The sequence below is a fragment of the Pleurodeles waltl genome, chromosome 6, assembly GCF_031143425.1.
Source record: "Pleurodeles waltl isolate 20211129_DDA chromosome 6, aPleWal1.hap1.20221129, whole genome shotgun sequence".
Taxonomy (NCBI): domain Eukaryota; kingdom Metazoa; phylum Chordata; class Amphibia; order Caudata; family Salamandridae; genus Pleurodeles; species Pleurodeles waltl.
The window spans coordinates 1,514,146,853-1,514,165,730 of NC_090445.1; the positions used below are offsets into that span (position 1 = coordinate 1,514,146,853).

Genomic DNA, 18,878 nt, shown 5'->3' on the forward strand with positions numbered 1-18,878 from the left:
CTTTTAGGAATCTACTCACAATAGGAGATTTAAAGAGTGAGGGTTGATCAGGTCAACTAAGAAAGGCCGAAATGGCAGATAAATACCCTTTAAGGGTGCCCAAAGCAGAGCCCTGCTGGGCCAAAGAAAGAATGAACAAAAGAACCTCAAATAGAGGGTCAGAGAGGGGATCAACAGATTTGTTGGTGCACCATGCCACAGATTCATGCCAACGACAAGTGTATACCATTTTGGTAGAGGGACACCTGACTGCCAAGATAACATCACAGACTACGGGTGGAAGATCAAAAGTTGTCAACTGTTGCCGCTCTATCTCCACGCAAGGCAGAGATTGGACAGGTTTGGGTGGAGGACCGTCCCCAGCTGCTGCCACAGAAGATCCACCAGAAGAGGCAGTCTGAGTGGAGGATCAATGACCATACTCAATAGCTCTGGATACCATACTCTCCGTGCCCAGTCCAAAGCCACCAAGATGACTTGGGCCCGGTCGTTCCTGATCTTCTTGGGAACTTTGGGCAGAAGTGGTGTAGGCGGAAGGGAGTTTCACTCGAGACGAAAAGCATCTCTGAGTGAGTGCCGCCTTGGAAACTCCAATGAGCAAAACAGACATTGCGTGTTCTCTGCGGAGGCAAACAGATCTAACCAAGGCTCTCCCCCACTGCTGAAAGAGACCTTACGCCATCTCCGGATGGAGACGCTATTCACGATCGGCTGTGCACCGACGGCTGAGTTTGCCCGCTCTGGCGTTAAGTGAACCTGCCAGATGTTGAACCACCAGGGCAATGTCCTGAAGTTCCAGCCAGGTCCAAAGACGTAGTGCCTTCTGACTAAGGGTCCAGGCCCCTACTCCGCCCTGTTTGTTGCAGTACCACATGGTGGTAATATTGCCCGTAAACACCTGCACTACCTTCCCTTTGAGAGAGGGAAGAAATGCTTTCAATGCAAGACTGATCGCCCGGAGCTCCAGAAGATTGATATGGAGCCCAGACTCCACCAGAGACCAGAGACTTCTGATCTCCGCCTCTCCCATGTTGCCGCCCCAACCCAGAAGCAACGCATCTGTCAATATAGATAGATCTGGCTGGGGAAGGAAGAGGGATCTGCCATGGACCCAATGCGGATTTAAAGCCACCACTGCAGGTTTTTCGCAGTCCCCCTCCAAGATCTGGACCATGTCAGAGAGATTCCCCCAATACTGCGCCCACTGGAACTTCAAGTCCCAATGCAGAGCCCGTATATGCCATCTGGCATGTGTGACTAGCAGGAGGCCATGAGGCCCAGCAGCTTCAGAGTCAGTCTCACCGAAACCCAAGACAGAGGCTGAAAGATTGGAATCATAGCCTGAATCTCTTGGACTCACTTTTCGGGAGGATAAGCCCAAAAATACACTGTGTCCAGAACAGCTCTGATGAAAGGGAGCATCTGAGAGGGAGTAAGGTGTGACTTTGGCACGTTTATAGTAAACCCCAGCATGTGCAGGAGGCTCACCGTAGTCTAAGGTGGGAGATGACTTTCTGGGGCGAGTCCGCCTTCAACAACCAGTTGTCGAGGTAGGGAAAGACTGAGACCCCTAACCTGCAAAGATGAAATGCAACCACCCACCGTTACTTTCGTGAACACCCAAGGAGCGCTGGTAAGGCCGAAGGGGAGTACGGTAAACTGATAGTGCTCTTGACCTACCACGAATCGTAGGAAACGTCTGTGGGCAGGCAGGATGGGAATGTGGAAATAAGCGTCCTGCAAGTCCAACGCTACCATCCAGTCTCCTGGGTCTAAGGCAGACAGAATCTGAGCCAGGGTCAGCATTTTGAATTTCTCCTTCTTGAGGAAGTAGTTAAGGTACTGAAGTTCTAGGATAGGCTGTAAGCCCTTGTCCTCTGGCGGGAATAACAACCACAACCTACTACTGGCACAGGGACCTTCTCTATAGCTCCCTTGGCCAAGAGAGCCGTGACTTCCTGGCGGAGAAGTGCCAAAGATCCTCCGGGAGTTGGCTGAGGGTTGGAGGCATGGCCGGTGGGGTAGATTCAAAAGGGAGGGCGTAGCCCTTTCGAACGATCTGCAAAACCCACCTGTCTGTAGTGATGGGATTCCCAGTGGGGCAGGTGATGGCGAATCCTGCTTCCAACTGGATGGGAGTGAGGGGAAGGACTAGAAGGGTTTGGAGGCTACAGCGGGGAGAGAGGTGGACTGGGCTGACGTCTGGTTGCCTGTCCCACGCCCATGTGGATTTCACGTCCCCGGCCGCGCAGCGGCTGAACAGCTTGGGTGGCACGGTGGCTGGGCGGGGGAAGCAACAGGGAGCCCCATCCATGGCCACAAAAGGGGCGAAAAGCGGACTGATGGGGGCAAGGGGCAGCGGAAAGTCCAAGGGATCGAGCCATAGCCCAGGAATCCTTGAGTCTCTCCAAGGCCGAGTCCGCTTTGTCTCCAAAAGAGACGGGAGCCATCAAAGGACATGTCCATGAGAGACTGTTGGACATCCCCAGAAAAACCAGAAGTATGCAACCAGGCATGGTGTCTCGAGGTCACTGTCGTAGCAACCGATCTGCCCAGAGAGTCGGTCATGTCCAGCCCACATCGGATCGTGAACTTCGCCGCATCTCTCCCATCGTTGACAGGTTGGGTGACGATAGCATGGGCCATCTCTGGTATCTGCGGCAGGACTTGCACAACCATATCCCACAGAGAGTGGGTATAGCAGCCCAAAAGGCATGCGGTGTTCACTGACCGCAGCGCGAGACTGGAGGATGAAAACAAAACTTCTTCCCAAAATGTTACAGCCTTTTTGATTCCCTATCCGGGGGTGCGGAAGGGAATGCGCCTGAGGAAGATGAAGCCTGGATGACAAGACTATCAGGCGTGGGGTGTTGGGACAGGAATTTAAGGTTGTTCGGAGTGGGCCGATGGTGGCGTGCATTAGTCTTATTCACAGGAGCCCCTGTGTTGGGTTTGGACCAAGCACCCAAAAGGACATCGGTGAGAGCTTCATTAAAAGGTAAAAGGGGCTCAGATGTGAAAGCTCCTGGCTGAAGCACCCCCATCAGGAGGTTGGACCTCTACAGTAGGTAGCTCAAGGCCAAGAACCTTGGCCACCCTACTGACCACCATAAGTCGCTCCCTCCGCCGTAGCCACGGTAAGAGGAGACAGCATGTCAGCATCTGGAGGAGTGTCCAGTCCACTGGATTCGCCCAAATTCCTGTGCCCAGTCCAAAGATGGGTCATCTTGGTAATCATAAGGATCCAGGGACCCCTCCAATCCTTCCCCAAATTCGTACCCATAGGAAAAAAGGTCCAAATATGACCAGAGGTCCTTAGGCCCCATCGAAGACAGATGCCACTCTGACTGAGTTGTTAGGGATAAGGATTGGGTCGAAGTCGATAGTAGGCACTACCAACATCAGGAATGTCGACAGCCGACCGTGGTGCGAGCCGATCCGGAGAGGGCTTCGGTGGCTGGAGCCAAAGCCGCCGGCACAGAATCAGAAGGCCCCTCAACCGAACCCCTTGGGCCCAAAGGCGCTGTATCGGGTCGGTCCGGCCAAAGATGAGGCGCATGGCCTCATAGAATTCCTTAAGCTGGGCGGGGGTCGCTCCGGCTCCCGGAAACTCAGGGAAGCGCAGAGCGGACCCAGAAACAGGCTCCAAGGACGGAGGCCTTGAGCGTTGATGCTCTTCCCGCATCGCCTCAGCCGAGCGACGAGGCGAAGTCGAAGTGCGATGAGACCGTTTTGACTTCTTCTGCTTCTTACCTGCACCTGAAGATTTTGAGGAAGACGAGTGGTGAGATGGCTCCGTGAACGGTCTTGAGACCTTCCTCTCGAGCGAGCCGGGACCTACGCAGAGTTGAGCGCAGGGACGCCATGAGCTTGAGGGACCGCTCCCTCAAAGACTTCGGGTGCATGGCTCGGCACTCGGAGCACAACTTCAGGTCATGATTGCACTCCAGACACCACATACAAACCCAATGCGGATCAGTCACCGACATCATGTGATGGAAGTCCTCGCAAGGCTTGAACCCGGTCTTCAGAGACATCCTTGACGCACCAAAAACACACTTGAAAACTCGACAAAACGGTTGAAATTGGTGAAAAAGAGACCAGGGTGGCTCTCTCCAATCAGCGTGTGGCACGGAAAGAAAAGAACTGACGTCCTGTGCTCAGGTGGCGTCTATGTACTACTCCAGATGTCGTAACGGCGACTACGACACCAACGACGCCTGCGGAGTTGACCGACGCCACATACCGACGCGCAAGGAAGGGTATTGCTCGAAGAAAAATCTCCAGATGCAGTCTGAATCTGCAACTAGAAAATTATCAGATAAGACTTGTTGACAGGATGAACTAGTCGTCAACAATGTTGCATTTGCAAGTGGTGTCAATGTATTTGTGTTTTTTTTTTTTACTTTAACTATTAGTGTGCATTATGAATAGGTGTATATAATTTGTACAACCCCACTGGAAAGCGAGGTCAGTCACATTTTACTATCAAGATTTTAGCAGAAAACCTTTTTTTTTCTTTGATAAATTTGTAAGAAGTTCACGTTCTGCAGATTAAGTACTTTACTGTGGTCGCAGACACTCTGGACAAGGTCTCATCTGTAATCTTGTAATGGGTACTAAAAAAGTACATGGACATCCTTTCCAAAAAACTAATTACATCGCCTAGGGTCAAAGAGTGTGATCTCCTGAGATGGGATAATTCTGTGCTATCTGGGACCACGAGGGGGCCCGCAGACCCTACATATATATATTTTTGTATATAGTAAAATGCCCTTTATGGGTCATCTTGCACTGTGAGGCAAGCCTCAAGGCTTACCTGGGGATGCCACTGCTTCGGCAAGCAAGGAGCTGATTTTAACAGCAGCTCCCTGCTTGCTGAAGCATTTCATCTCTGTTCCTTGCACGAGAAGAAAGCTCCAGTTTTTAGCAGCGGGACCTGCTTTACAGGTCCCACTGTCAAAAACTGGAATTAGCTGCAGCTTCAAGGCTGCAGCCAAGCCACAGGAAACAGCTATGTCCCTGGGGTGGGCCAGGCAGCCCACCGCATTTACATTAATGAAAGCCCCAGGGAGGTGGCGGTCCCTGGGGCTGTGGGGGAGGCCGACAGGCCTTCCCCCACACAAAAAATTACATTTATCCCGGGATGGAGGTGGTCCTCAGGGTGAGGCGGCCTCGCGCCACATTGCAAACTATTACATATTCACCATATGGAGGTGGTGGTCAGTAAAAAAAAATTTTTTTTTAAAAAAAGGAATGTTGCCAGATCCACAAATCCGGGTGAAAATTCAAAACATGCTTTATAGCCTGGCAGGAGGGGGGATAAGGGTCCCTCTAGGACCCACCACCAGAGCTAAGAGGGCAGAGTGTCTGTACCCTGGCCCTTTTTCTTTATTTTGTACCTTTTTTTCTGGGACTCGGCTCAAGCTGGTTCTCACCATGGCTGCCAACACTTCTCAGCATGAGATTGGAAGGGCTCGCGAATCCTTCGCGTCCCTACATATACAATGAAAATGTCACTTACCCACTGTACATCTGTTCGTGGCATTAGTCGCTGCAGATTCACATGTTTGGCACAGTCCGCTGCCTGGTGTTGGGCTCGGAGTATTACAAGTTGTTTTTCTTCGAAGAAGTCTTTTTTTTTTTTTGGTCACGGGACCGAAGGACTCCTCCCTCTTCGGCTCCATTGCGCATGGGCGTCGACTCCATCTTAGATTGTTTTCCCCGCAGAGGGTGAGGATGGAGTTGTTTGGTATAAATAGTGCCCATGCAATGGAGTGAATATGTATGTACGTTAAGAGTTTATAATAATTATTTACAAATGTACAGATGTTTAAGATTTATGATCTACTTCTAAACGGCTACAGGCTTCCCGGGGAGGTGGGAGGGTACATGTGAATCTGCAGCGACTAATGCCACGAACAGATGTACACTGGGTAAGTGACATTTTCAGTTCGATGGCATATGTTGCTGCAGATACACATGTTTGGCATAGACTATAAAGCAGTTACCTCCCCTAAAAGCGGTGGTTTAGCCTGTAGGAGTTGAAGTAGTTTGGAATAATGTTCTTAGTACAGCTTGGCCCACTGTAGCTTGTTGTGCATTTAGTACGTCTACACAGTAGTGTTTAGTAAACGTATGAGGCGTAGACCAGGTTGCAGCCTTACATATTTCGCTCATAGGAATGTTTCCTAGAAAGGCCATTGTAGCACCTTTCTTTCTGGTTGAGTGTGCCTTTGGTGTAATAGGCAATTCTCTTTTGGCTTTAAGATAGCATGTTTGAATACATCTGACTATCCATCTAGCAATGCCTTGTTTAGAGATTGGATTTCCTATGTGTGGTTTTTGAAAAGCTATGAACAGTTGTTTTGTTTTCCTGATTAGCTTTGTTCTGTCAATGTAATACATTAGTGCTCTTTTGATGTCTAATGTATGTAGTGCCCTTTCAGCCACAGAATATGGTTGTGGGAAGAACACTGGCAATTCTACTGTTTGATTTAAATGGAATGGTGAGATTACCTTTGGCAGAAATTTTGGATTTGTTCTTAGAACTATTTTATTGTTGTGTATTTGAATAAATGGTTCTTGTATGGTAAATGCCTGTATTTCACTTACTCTTCTGAGGGATGTGATTGCAATGAGAAATGCGACCTTCCAGGTTAGATATTGCATTTCACAGGAATGCATGGGTTCGAAAGGTGGACCCATGAGTCTTGTTAAGACGATGTTAAGATTCCATGAAGGAACTGGTGGTGTTCTTGGTGGTATAATTCTTTTTAGCCCTTCCATGAATGCTTTAATAACTGGTATTCTAAATAGAGACGATGAATGAGTAGTTTGTAGGTAAGCAGATATTGCTGCGAGGTGTATTTTTATAGATGAAAAAGCGAGATTTGCTTTTTGCAAATGTAGTAAGTATCCTACTATGTCTTTAGTAGAGGCATGTAATGGTTGTATTTGATTGGCATGGCAGTAGTAAACAAATCTTTTCCACTTAGATGCATAGCAGTGTCTAGTGGAAGGTTTTCTAGCTTGTTTTATGACCTCCATGCATTCTTGTGTGAGGTCTAAGTGTCCGAATTCTAGGATTTCAGGAGCCAAATTGCCAGATTCAATGATGCTGGGTTTGGATGCCTGATCTGTTGTTTGTGTTGTGTTAACAGATCTGGCCTGTTGGGTAGTTTGACATGCGGTACTAGTGAAAGGTCTAGTAGAGTTGTATACCAAGGTTGTCTTGCCCATGTGGGTGCTATCAGTATGAGTTTGAGTTGGTTTTGACTCAACTTGTTTACTAGATATGGAAGGAGAGGGAGAGGGGGAAAAGCGTACGCAAATATCCCTGACCAACTCATCCATAGAGCATTGCCTTGTGATTTGCGGTGTGGGTACCTGGATGCGAAGTTTTGGCATTTTGAGTTTTCTTTTGTTGCGAACAAATCTATCTGGGGTGTTCCCCAAATTTGAAAGTACTTGTTCAGAACTTGGGGGTGAATTTCCCATTCGTGGACTTGTTGGTGGTCTCGCGAAAGGTTGTCTGCTAGTTGGTTTTGTATTCCTGGAATAAATTGTGCTATTAGGCGAATGTTGTTGTGAATCGCCCACTGCCAAATTTTTTGTGTTAGGAGGCACAATTGTGTTGAGTGTGTTCCTCCTTGTTTGTTTAAATAATACATTGTTGTCATGTTGTCTGTTTTGACAAGAATGTATTTGTGTGTTATTATGGGTTGGAAGGCTTTTAACGCTAGAAATACTGCTAACAGTTCTAGGTAATTGATATGAAATTTTGTTTCGTGTATATCCCATTGTCCTTGAATGCTGTGGTGATTGAGGTGTGCTCCCCACCCTGTCATGGAAGCATCTGTTGTTATAACGTATTGAGGCACTGGGTCCTGAAATGTCCGCCCTTTGTTTACATTTTTGCTGTTCCACCATAGAAGCGAGAGGTATGTTTGGCGGTCTACCAACACCAGATCTTGAAGTTGACCCTGTGCCTGTGACCATTGTGATGCTAGACACTGTTGTAAGGGTCGCATGTGTAGTCTTGCGTTTGGGACAATGGCTATGCATGATGACATCATGCCTAGAAGTTTTAGCACAAATTTTGCTTGTATCTTTTGGTTTGGAAACATAGCACTTATTACCTTGTGGAATGCCTGCACTCTTTGTGGACTTGGAGTGGCAATTCCTTTTGATGTGTTGATGGTTGCTCCTAGATATTGTTGTGTCTGACACGGTTCTAGGTGTGATTTTGTATAGTTGATGGAAAACCCCAGTTTGTGAAGGGTTTGTATGACAAATGTGGTGTCGTTTGCGCATTTTTTTACTGTGTTGGTCTTGATTAGCCAATCGTCTAGGTAAGGGAACACATGTATCTGTTGTCTCCTGATGTGTGCTGCTACTACTGCTAGACATTTTGTGAACACTCTTGGTGCAGTTGTTATTCCGAATGGCAACACCTTGAATTGGTAATGTATTCCTTTGAATACGAACCGTAGGTACTTTCTGTGAGAAGGGTGTATTGGTATATGAAAGTACGCATCCTTTAGGTCTAATGTGGTCATGTAATCTTGCTGTTTGAGCAGTGGAATGATGTCTTGTAGTGTGACCATGTGAAAATGGTCCGATATGATGTAGGTATTTAGTGTCCTGAGATCTAATATTGGTCTTAATGTTTTGTCTTTTTTTGGAATTAGAAAGTACAGGGAGTAAACTCCTGTGTTTTTTTGTTGTACTGGTACTAACTCTATTGCATCCTTTTGCAGTAGTGCTTGAACTTCTAGTCCTAAAAGTTCTAAATGTTGTGGTGACATTTTGCGTGTTTTGGGAGGGATGTTTGGTGGGAAGTTGTGGAATTCTATGCAATAGCCATGTTTGATTATTGCTAATACCCAATTGTCTGTTGTAATCTGTTGCCAAGATTGGTAGAATTGGCTTAGTCTTCCCCCCACTGGTGTTGAGTGAAGGGGTTGCGTGACTTGAAAGTCACTGTTTAGGTGGAGGTGTTTTTGGAGTCTGGAATCTTCCCCTACTCCTTGGGAATTGACCCCCCCTATATCCCCTGAAACCTCCCCTTTGGAAGGAACCCTGATATGGTGTGGTTCTTGTTTGTTGGCTGGTGGTGTCTGTGGGTTGGCCACGAAACCCCCCTCTAAATGGAGTTTTTCTAAAAGAGCCTCTGCTCTGCGGGGAGTAGAGTGCGCCCATGGCCTTGGCCGTGTCTGTGTCCTTTTTAAGTTTTTCAATGGCTGTATCCACTTCAGGGCCAAAAAGTTGTTTTTCGTTGAAGGGCATATTAAGGACAGCCTGCTGGATTTCAGGTTTGAAGCCTGAAGTGCGGAGCCAAGCGTGTCTCCTTATGGTGACAGCAGTGTTGACTGTTCTCGCTGCAGTATCGGCTGCGTCCAGTGAAGAGCGGATTTGATTGTTTGAGATCGTTTGTCCCTCTTCAACTATTTGCTGCGCCCTTTTTTGGTATTCTTGGGGAAGATGGTCTACGAGAAGTTGCATCTCATCCCAGTGAGCGCGGTCATATCTGGCCAGCAGCGCTTGAGAATTTGCGATGCGCCACTGGTTGGCTGCCTGTGATGCTACTCTTTTTCCTGCCGCATCAAATTTTCTGCTTTCTTTGTCCGGAGGTGGGGCGTCACCAGATGTATGGGAATTTGCTCTTTTGCGAGCTGCCCCTACTACTACGGAGTCAGGTGGTAACTGCGAAGTAATAAACACTGGATCTGTGGGTGGTGGTTTGTATTTTTTATCCACCCTTGGGGTGATGGCTCTTGATTTTACGGGCTCTTCAAAAATTTGTTTTGCGTGCCGTAACATCCCCGGTAGCATTGGGAGACATTGATATTGGCTATGTGTAGCCGAGAGGGTGTTAAATAAAAAATCATCCTCTATAGGATCTGAATGCAGTTGGACATTGTGGAATTCTGCAGCCCTAGCCACCAGTTGTGAGTATGAGGTACTGTCCGCTGGCGGTGACGGCTTTGTGGGGTATGAATCTGGATCATTGTCCGGCACTGGGGTGTCGTATAGGTCCCAAGCGTCTTGATCCTGATCATCTTGACTTATGGTAGTTTGCGCTGGTGAGTGCATTTGTGGCGGTGTTTGCGCCGGCGATGCCTGTTGTAGTGGAGAGGGCGGAGACGTGACTTTTTTGACCACTTTGGCTTGTGGTTGTGCGTCATCCTTGAGGAGACTGATCCTTCTTTTCCTCATTATTGGGGGAAGGGTTGATATCTTCCCTGTGTCTTGCTGGATGTACAGTCTCTTTTGTGTGTAGTCTGATTCTACACTTTGGAGCTCTTGTCCAAATCTGTGCATCTGGCCACTTATTCCTTGTTCCTCTGAGTAGGATGAAGGTGTGGTAGTTTTCGGCGCCGAGAGAGAATCTTTTTTCGGTTTCGGCACCGACAGAATTTTTGTTCCTTTCGGCATGGATTCTCGGTGCCGATGTTTTTCGGTGCCGGTATCTTGTTTTTGTCTCTCGGAGCCGCTTTCTCGGCTCCGAGGTTGCTCCATGGCGGTCCCTCGACCGGAGTCGGGTGTCTTCGCTATGGGCGTGCCCTTTTTCGGCGCCTTCGACGGGTCGCCTGTTTTATGGGTCGAGCCATGGCCTGTTGGCAGTGGCGTCCCCTGGGCTTTCGTTTTGTTGATGGTTTTACTTTGACGTCTTACTCACAGTTTGTTGCTGTTGTTCGACGTCGGAGTCTCCGGATTCTGATTCCGGAACCGAGAATGTTTCCTCTTCGTCGTCGAAACGTTGTTTTGTCGGCGTGGACGCCATTTGTAGACGCCTGGCTCTTCGGTCCCGGAGTGTTTTTCTGGACCGGAAGGCTCGACAGGCCTCACAGGTATCCTCCTTGTGCTCGGGGGACAAGCACAAGTTACAGACCAAGTGCTGATCTGTATAAGGATACTTACTGTGACATTTTGGGCAGAAACGGAACGGGGTCCGTTCCATCGGCTTCGATGTCGCACGCGGTCGGGCCGACCAGGCCCCGATGGGGGAATCGAAGCTACCCCAAAGTCTTCCGATGATCGGTGTCGATGTACCTAACTATCCCGATACCGAACGGAACAATACCGACGCTTTCTTCCGAGATTCTGACTAACTTTCCGAACCGAAACACGGAGCGAAAAGGAATACGTCCGAACCCGACAGCGGAAAAAAACAATCTAAGATGGAGTCGACGCCCATGCGCAATGGAGCCGAAGAGGGAGGAGTCCTTCGGTCCCGTGACCAAAAAAAAAAAAAAGACTTCTTCGAAGAAAAACAACTTGTAATACTCCGAGCCCAACACCAGGCAGCGGACTGTGCCAAACATGTGTATCTGCAGCAACATATGCCATCGAACATTTGGATTTCTTTTAATTTCTCAAAAACTACTGAACGGATTTACACCAAATAACAAAAACGGCTCGGCCTGGACAGAGAGATACCTTTCTGTCAAATGTGGGGTAATTCGTTCAGTGGTTTCAGCGCAATTGCTGTTCAATTTTCCCTATGGGAATTAACATTGGAAACGCTCTAAATTTCACTACCCTTTATCTCAGCCCCCAATTCACGGATCACCCTGAAACTTTCCAGACAGCAGGTCATGCGACTTTCAAAAGTTTTGGGGAATTTTCATGAAGATTCGTTGAGCAGTGCCAAAGATATAGAAAGGCAAGCTGTTTTTTCTATAGAAACTAAGTCATAACTGTAACTACTAAGTGTATAATTTTAAAGGAGACCAGGTTTGATACAAATATTTTTATGTGTATAGATACAATGAGAAATTACAATCATGACACATACACAAAGAAGTCTACATAAAACAATTGTGCTCTGTGTAATAAGTGGTCACAAGGTGCAAGTGAGACGGACAACAAACCAAGAAAGTCCAGTAATATGACCAGAAAAAGGTTGTAGACTAAAATGGCGAACCAAATATAGTTAATAGTAATTACATGGATCATGTACAAGTATAAGTAATTTCTAACAATCAAAGCATCTCCTAAATAGCGTGATTTCAATTAAGTCTTTTTGTCATGTAATATCGACAGCGTTTTGACAAGTACAAGCGAGTTCCAGGATCATCACAAGGGCAAGAGATTATTCAAAGCATACTGTAGATCCTGGAATTCCAATGGAGATATATATAAATATATATATATATAGAGTCCTTTAAATGCAAGAGTAGTGAATTTGGAGAGCTGAACACGGCCACAGCAGACAGCATATTCTGTGAAGAACGGTGGAATCAATCCAGGTGGGGACCAAGGAAAAAAGGATGGCGACCAAGCAAGACCCAGTCTAGTTTGTTATAGTAGGTCTACCAAGCTGATACCACACCACGGCATATGGAAATGGCCTGAGAAATCAGTAGGGCCCTTGTTAGAGCAACATCTTCACAATAGCTTAAAGGGGGAATGAATACTTCTGTCAGAAAGCCGCATAAAGAGTCATCTGCACAGTGTGGTCACTTATTTCGTAGAGGACAGCTATTTTATGTAAAGTTTTGTGCATATTTCACGATTGTAATTTTTCATTTGAACTATTTCTAAAAAAATATCTGATTTACAGTTACGCAGGCATTATTCTTTCGCCGCAACCATGGCGGAGCACCATGTCCATCAAACTGACATTTCGACCGTCCCATTTAGAATCTGATACTATGTTTATGCCAGTGGTACCCCCACCGGCAGAAACCTTACATTGACTGCTCACTGACTTGGGGCCATCGGTGTAAGTAGATCACACTGTCTGTCCTATTTAGAGTGGATGGCCAGACACAAAAAGCTAGTCTGTCTCCAAGAGAAAAAAATAAAAATGCTACTCACACCATGGGAAAAAAATTGTATTTTGTTTTACAAAAATAAACACCCACTTGTTGGAGTTTGTTTTTGCAAAATAAAATGTTTTTCTGAACAGCCGCATGAAGCACTGCGCCCAGCCACCGAACTGTTAGTGCCTTAGAGGAGCCCACATAAGATCGCTGTCAGGTTGATGGAGCTCTCACCATGTAGCATGACTCCTGCCAAACTATAAATGAGGCCTTTTGTTTATTTATGTAAGCTTGCAATAGGACATATCTTACTGTAGGCCGAGGCTGATTTAAAATAACTCCTTAAAGCCTAACTCAGTCTGTTCTATGCGCCTTTTATCACGGCATTATAGGTGCCCTGAATGTTTGATTTTGGCCTTCCCAAGCAATTTTAGACCCATTAATAAGCAGAAACTCAACGTATAACACATGCTGTATATTTTGCAATGTATGCTTCATGCCATCATTGTAAAACACTCTTAAAATGCTGTTTTTTCCCCGTGCTCGTGTAATTGCCTCAAAAAGGCATTTTGAGAACCTTAGGAAATCTCTCCTGCCTTTGAAGACTTGCAGAACATTACGAAAACACCACCTTAAGGTTCACTTCAGGCACTTTTGGTTTTGGCTTTAGCTAACAAATTGATGTGCCTTTCTCCTTGGCTGGTGTCAGATTGCTACAATGTCAAAGAGACAGTAGTATTGGCTTTTGACAGGGCCATATCTGACACTGGTATAATAGTAGTGTCTCTCAAATGTTCAAAAGCTGAAGTCTTGGCTTCTTTTGCTCTCTCGCTCTCTGGTTAGCTCTCACCTTTGAGGTGTTCAAGACCATCCAAACTACCGGTGTAAGTAGTTGACATCTTTTCAACAACATGGCCCAGATTACTAAAATTGTGGGTATGCCAATGCTCACTCTTTCAAAACCTTTGACAAATCAAAATAACATTTCTGACCCAATAAACAGATGGCAGTTTAACGATGCAAAATGTGGTGACCCTTGCCAAAGTAGTAAACAGGCTCAATGAGATGCTCTCAGCTGTTAACAGCTGCAAAGTCTGCACACATGCCATGTACAAAAAAGGGAAAATCTGATTTTGGCATTGTTTTTAATAGTTTAACCTTATGTATAGGTCAAACCTTCCTATATTTTCCTGAAAAAGGCCCCGTGTTATTGTGCATACTCCCTCCTTGATGACCAATAAATTATATCTAGCCACACTGTGTAACGTTATGGAAAAAGATAAAATGTTCCCCTCAAAGTTTGATGGTAGTTTTCTACGTGTTGTGCAATAAGCTGATGATACTGTGTAATGAAATCAAACAGCGGGTGGTCGATGGAGGTCTATTAACATGCAGAGTGAATTATGTACTATTAATAAATTGACCAGAAACAAGGAGAAGTCCAAAACTGTAATCATTGACCTCAAATCAGTAGAAAAGTGGTATTTGCCATTTAGACGCCTCTAATTTAGAAAGAGTACAAGTCAACAAATATCTGGGCATGTGGCTGCATGACAGGGAGGTTACCATCATCATCTTGTCTCTCTTAAAGCAAAAAGTCTTTTCAATAAACGTTACTTTCTTGCACCTAAGCGAACACATTTCAGATCCCTCATTGGAACAACCTTTGCTAGTTATTCCAACTATATTAATTCCAACCTTAAGCTGTTTGTCGGCAGCTTTCCTGGGAAAATTGCTTGGCTGGTACACATTAAGTAGTCACTCTCCCATAAATTGTCTTTTTGTTTGTCAGAACCTACCATCAAGGCACAGGTTTGTTTTGGGTTTTCACGTTTGAAACAAGAAAGATCCTTTGAAGTTAGGTTTTCAAATCTGCGATGTAAAATATGCAACGCCTCAGTGGGAACACTGAAGTAGCAGATATGGTAGGAGATGTCCTTGTCCTCATGATGTAATCTTTAGGCCAATAAGATAAGCAAGCGCATGAGCATATGAAAAGTGAGCTCTTTATATCTAAAATCACTCTCTTTGACCAATTCCAGAGCAATCTGCTTCTTTGGAAAAATAGTTTTCTTTAACAAAGCCTCACCATACACAAAAAAGCAACATTCATGGTTAGGTCTTGACACCTATCAAATTTTATGTCATCGGGCATATAAAAATTCCAGAAATGTCTTTTATCCGGAGGTGTATTTTTTATATGTTAGGTTTCATTTGCTGACAACACTAACATTTTGTGCTGGCTGGAAAAACTTCAGTTCAAAAATCTGTTATATGAATTTAAGATAGAGACAGTTAGGTAAAGACTATGTGTATGCCACACATTGCAAGTGGAATGTAACTGCTTATTGAGACCACTTCTTAACAGGCACAGACTCAGGAATTTTAAAGAGTACGTAAGGGGGAAGAGCTGCAATTAATTGACGGCATATTTTGATTATTTAAGCTGTTCTTTATCTTTCCACAATCGGTTAAAGGGCTGTCAGTCAAGTCTAATTTTATAGTTTCTTTGTAAAAGCTTCAGAATAACTTTGTCAATGTCTTGTAGCTGTTTCTTTTATTTATAACAACTACGGACTATTTTTGTAATTGCTTTAATTATCTGTGCAATAAATTAGGATACTATGACACCATGGAGAAATACTGCACTGATTACTGCAATCCAAAAGAAGGCCATCATTAAAGATTACAGTTAGCCAAAACAGGCCACCACTGACTTAACGTTAAAGGTCTGACCTCCTGCTTATATTTGTAGCACTGCCTCATAAATCTTCTTTTAATGTTTGCAAAGATTTACAACTACAAACAGTGCAAGATTTGGAACTCATACATTGATATAAACCTACCCATTCCTTACCTTGAACAGGGTTCACGGCTGCCCTTCCATGTTTTAATAGGAGAGGTTCTCCCACCCACCTGTCTTGGTCAGAAAGCATGATTCTCACATAGCTCATTTCAGTTAGCACTGCAGAGAACCCTGCACCTTACAATAGTCATAACCAATACCCATTACTTAACTTCATGGCTTATGCCCCACTCATCCCTTATTTTTGTAATAGTCACCAATATACCAGTTGCCACTCCCCTCTTACTGGTCATGACTGCCAATGTGCCCATCCCTAGTCTTGGGGAAAGCCTGCACACTGCATTGGTAAGAGCTTCGTGCTAACCTATTTTTAACTTTGACCAAAGCTCTCCACCCAGCCATCCCATTGATTGATGAGCGTTTTACACCAACCACTCACTTAACTTTAACACCTTACCAATCCACCCTTTCCATCATCACAGTGCCATACCAATCTCTTACTCGGACAAGTGGCAGAATTGCCCCTCCCTTACCTTGGTCAGAGCTCCAGGATGAAAAGTCCAGCGAGTTTCACTGTTGTATTGTACCCTGACATCGCCCCGGTCTGTGATCCTGTGAACAGTCCCAGTCTGACCTATGAACTTTACAGACAAAAATACAGAGACTATCATAAGTCTTCACAACAAGGGGAAACAGATACCCATTATTGCCTGAGCCCCAGTTCAAGAATTTTCACCCCAGAACCACTCCCTTAAAATGGAGTAAGAATAACAATTTTATATAGATGGTATCAATGAAGGAGTCAGTGAAAGCAAGCAGGCCTACCAGAAGAAGGCTCTGCTAGTCAGTGCTTTCCAAATTCTAGCAAGTACCTGGAAAAGTCGGACATACAAATAACTGCTCCCCATGCTTTATAGCCCATAAAGGAAACTCGAACGTTTGAAAAGCCCCTCAAACTGCTGCACTGAGTAGCCAACTTTCCTTAGTTTGAGTCAGAATGCCTCGAGACAGTGCCTGACAGATACATGTATAACGGTTTGAAAGAGAGGTCAAACTCACTTCTGCCATTTTTGGGTTCCAGCCGCCGTGTCCTTCCTGCATCTCATGCAAGATGTCGATATCCAGCAGACACTTCACTTTGTCTCCGTGCTGGAAGGGATGGCGGTCATTGCTTACTTTTCTTTGGATTTCGGCCGGTTTGCCTACAAATAAACAGAGAGACGAAGTGACAGAAGGACAAGACCATGCAACCATTTTCTGTTCCTTTTGTAAACTGGTAAAACACCTGCAGGCCACATCTAATCTTCCATTTCACCATGCCTTGTCTGTCCCCAACTCTTATTCACAAGATTTGTTCTTACCCTGGGTTTTTGCTTTATACCACTTTTGAATGTACAGCATTTTCAGACTTCTCTTTTTTTCTACTGTCTATCAAAACCCTTCAAATGGCCATGAACTACAGCAAAACTATCACTAATCAAAAGTAATGGTTGTACATTTTCATCAAGCTATATGTCTAGGCACTGCATTTGCTCACAGACATACTGGCAGAATTGTCTACAAGCTTTTCAGTGGGTGACAAGAGGTGTCTGTCTATTGTGTGATACAACAGAACATGTGTTTTAGCCCACACCATACTAGTGTGTTCATCCAAACATGTGCCAGGTAGAGTGTAACTAAAAGTTCCAGGAGACCACCTAAATTTCTCACATATGTCATATGCGTAATGTACTTTAAGGGGACACAAAAACAGAAAAAACAAAAGGCAGTTGCTCCTGCTCCTAATGCTACTACAAAAGATTATAAGGCTGACCTTTTCTGCTCGCCTTCCACTTACTATCCCTTTGTGAGTGTCTGCAGATTGCGTTTGCATGCCCACCTTATCTTACCATTTGTGTTACTGCGACACACTGCTGTAGACCTACCCAAAGCTTCACTTAGACTGGTTCCTTCTAATCAAAAATCCATAACGGCATGCAACCCCGAACTTGGCACAGCCACAACAGCAATTCTAAACCAATCCCCCAAATGTGTCCCAAAAACCGTAGCATCAGGCTGCAATAAACTGCAATGCATTCTTTAGTGTGCAGATAAATTATGGGGTCACCACCATGTTGTAACTTCAGAATATGCGAGGTGCAAGTGACAAAAACACGTCTAAAACTGCAATGGGCTACTCCTATTCAAAAGGAAGTCAAACGTATGAACCGCATCCAAGCAGAAGCATAAATAATTCAATACAAAACAAGTAGAGACTTGTGCAGAGGAACTGAAAAACATGAGGGCAAATCTGGGGAAGATAATGAAAATGTCACTTATCCAGTGTACATCTGTTCGTGGCATCAGTCGCAGTAGATTCGCATGTTCTGCAATAGCTCGCCATCTGGTGTTGGGCCGGAGTGTTACAAGTTGTTTTTCTTCGAAGAAGTCTTTCGAGTCACGGGACCGAGTGACTCCTCCTTTTGTCTCCATTGCGCATGGGCGTCGACTCCATCTTCGATTGTTTTTCCCCCGCAGAGGGTGAGGTAGGAGTTGAATTGTAGTAATAGTGCCCATGCAATGGAGTGACTAAGTATGCACCTATTTAAGGTTGAGATGATACATATATAAATAATTGAAGGTAACTTCCAAACTGCTACAGGCTCCCGGGGAGGCGGGTGGGCACATGCGAATCTACTGCGACTGATGCCACGAACAGATGTACACTGGGTAAGTGACATTTTCAGTTCGATGGCATCTGTCGCTGTAGATACGCATGTTCTGCATAGACTAGTAAGCAGTTATCTCCCCAAAAGCGGTGGATCAGCCTGTAGGAGTGGAAGTAGTTTGAAATAATGTTCTTAATACGGCTTGACCTACTGTGGCTTGTTGTGCGGATAACACGTCTACACAGTAGTGCTTGGTGAATTTGTGAGGCGTAGACCATGTGGCTGCCTTACATATTTCTTGCATTGGGATGTTTCCTAGAAAGGCCATGGTAGCACCTTTCTTTCTGGTTGAGTGTGCCCTTGGTGTAATGGGCAGCTGTCGTTTAGCTTTAAGGTAGCAGATTTGGATGCATTTAACTATCCATCTGGCTATACCTTGTTTTGATATTGGGTTTCCTGCATGAGGTTTTTGAAATGCAATAAATAGTTGTTTAGTCTTTCTGATGTTTTTTGTTCTGTCAATGTAATACATCAATGCTCTTTTGACATCTAATGTATGTAGTGCCCTTTCAGCTACGGTATCTGGCTGTGGAAAGAACACTGGAAGTTCCACTGTTTGATTTAGATGGAACGGTGAAATAACCTTTGGCA

General features: G+C 45.2%; 1 protein-coding gene across 5 annotated transcripts in view; it reads right to left on the reverse strand.

Moving 5' to 3' along the window:
• The window catches only part of MIB2 (MIB E3 ubiquitin protein ligase 2), a 358,930-nt gene that overhangs the window by 150,049 nt on the left and 190,003 nt on the right, over positions 1-18,878 (reverse strand). For all 5 annotated transcript variants that reach the window (XM_069241041.1, XM_069241040.1, XM_069241042.1 and 2 more), the window contains 2 exons: positions 16,639-16,781; positions 16,113-16,220 (listed from right to left, as the gene is read on the reverse strand). In XM_069241041.1, the coding sequence (XP_069097142.1) occupies positions 16,113-16,220; positions 16,639-16,781 (251 nt within the window). The remainder of the gene's footprint in view (positions 1-16,112; positions 16,221-16,638; positions 16,782-18,878) is intronic.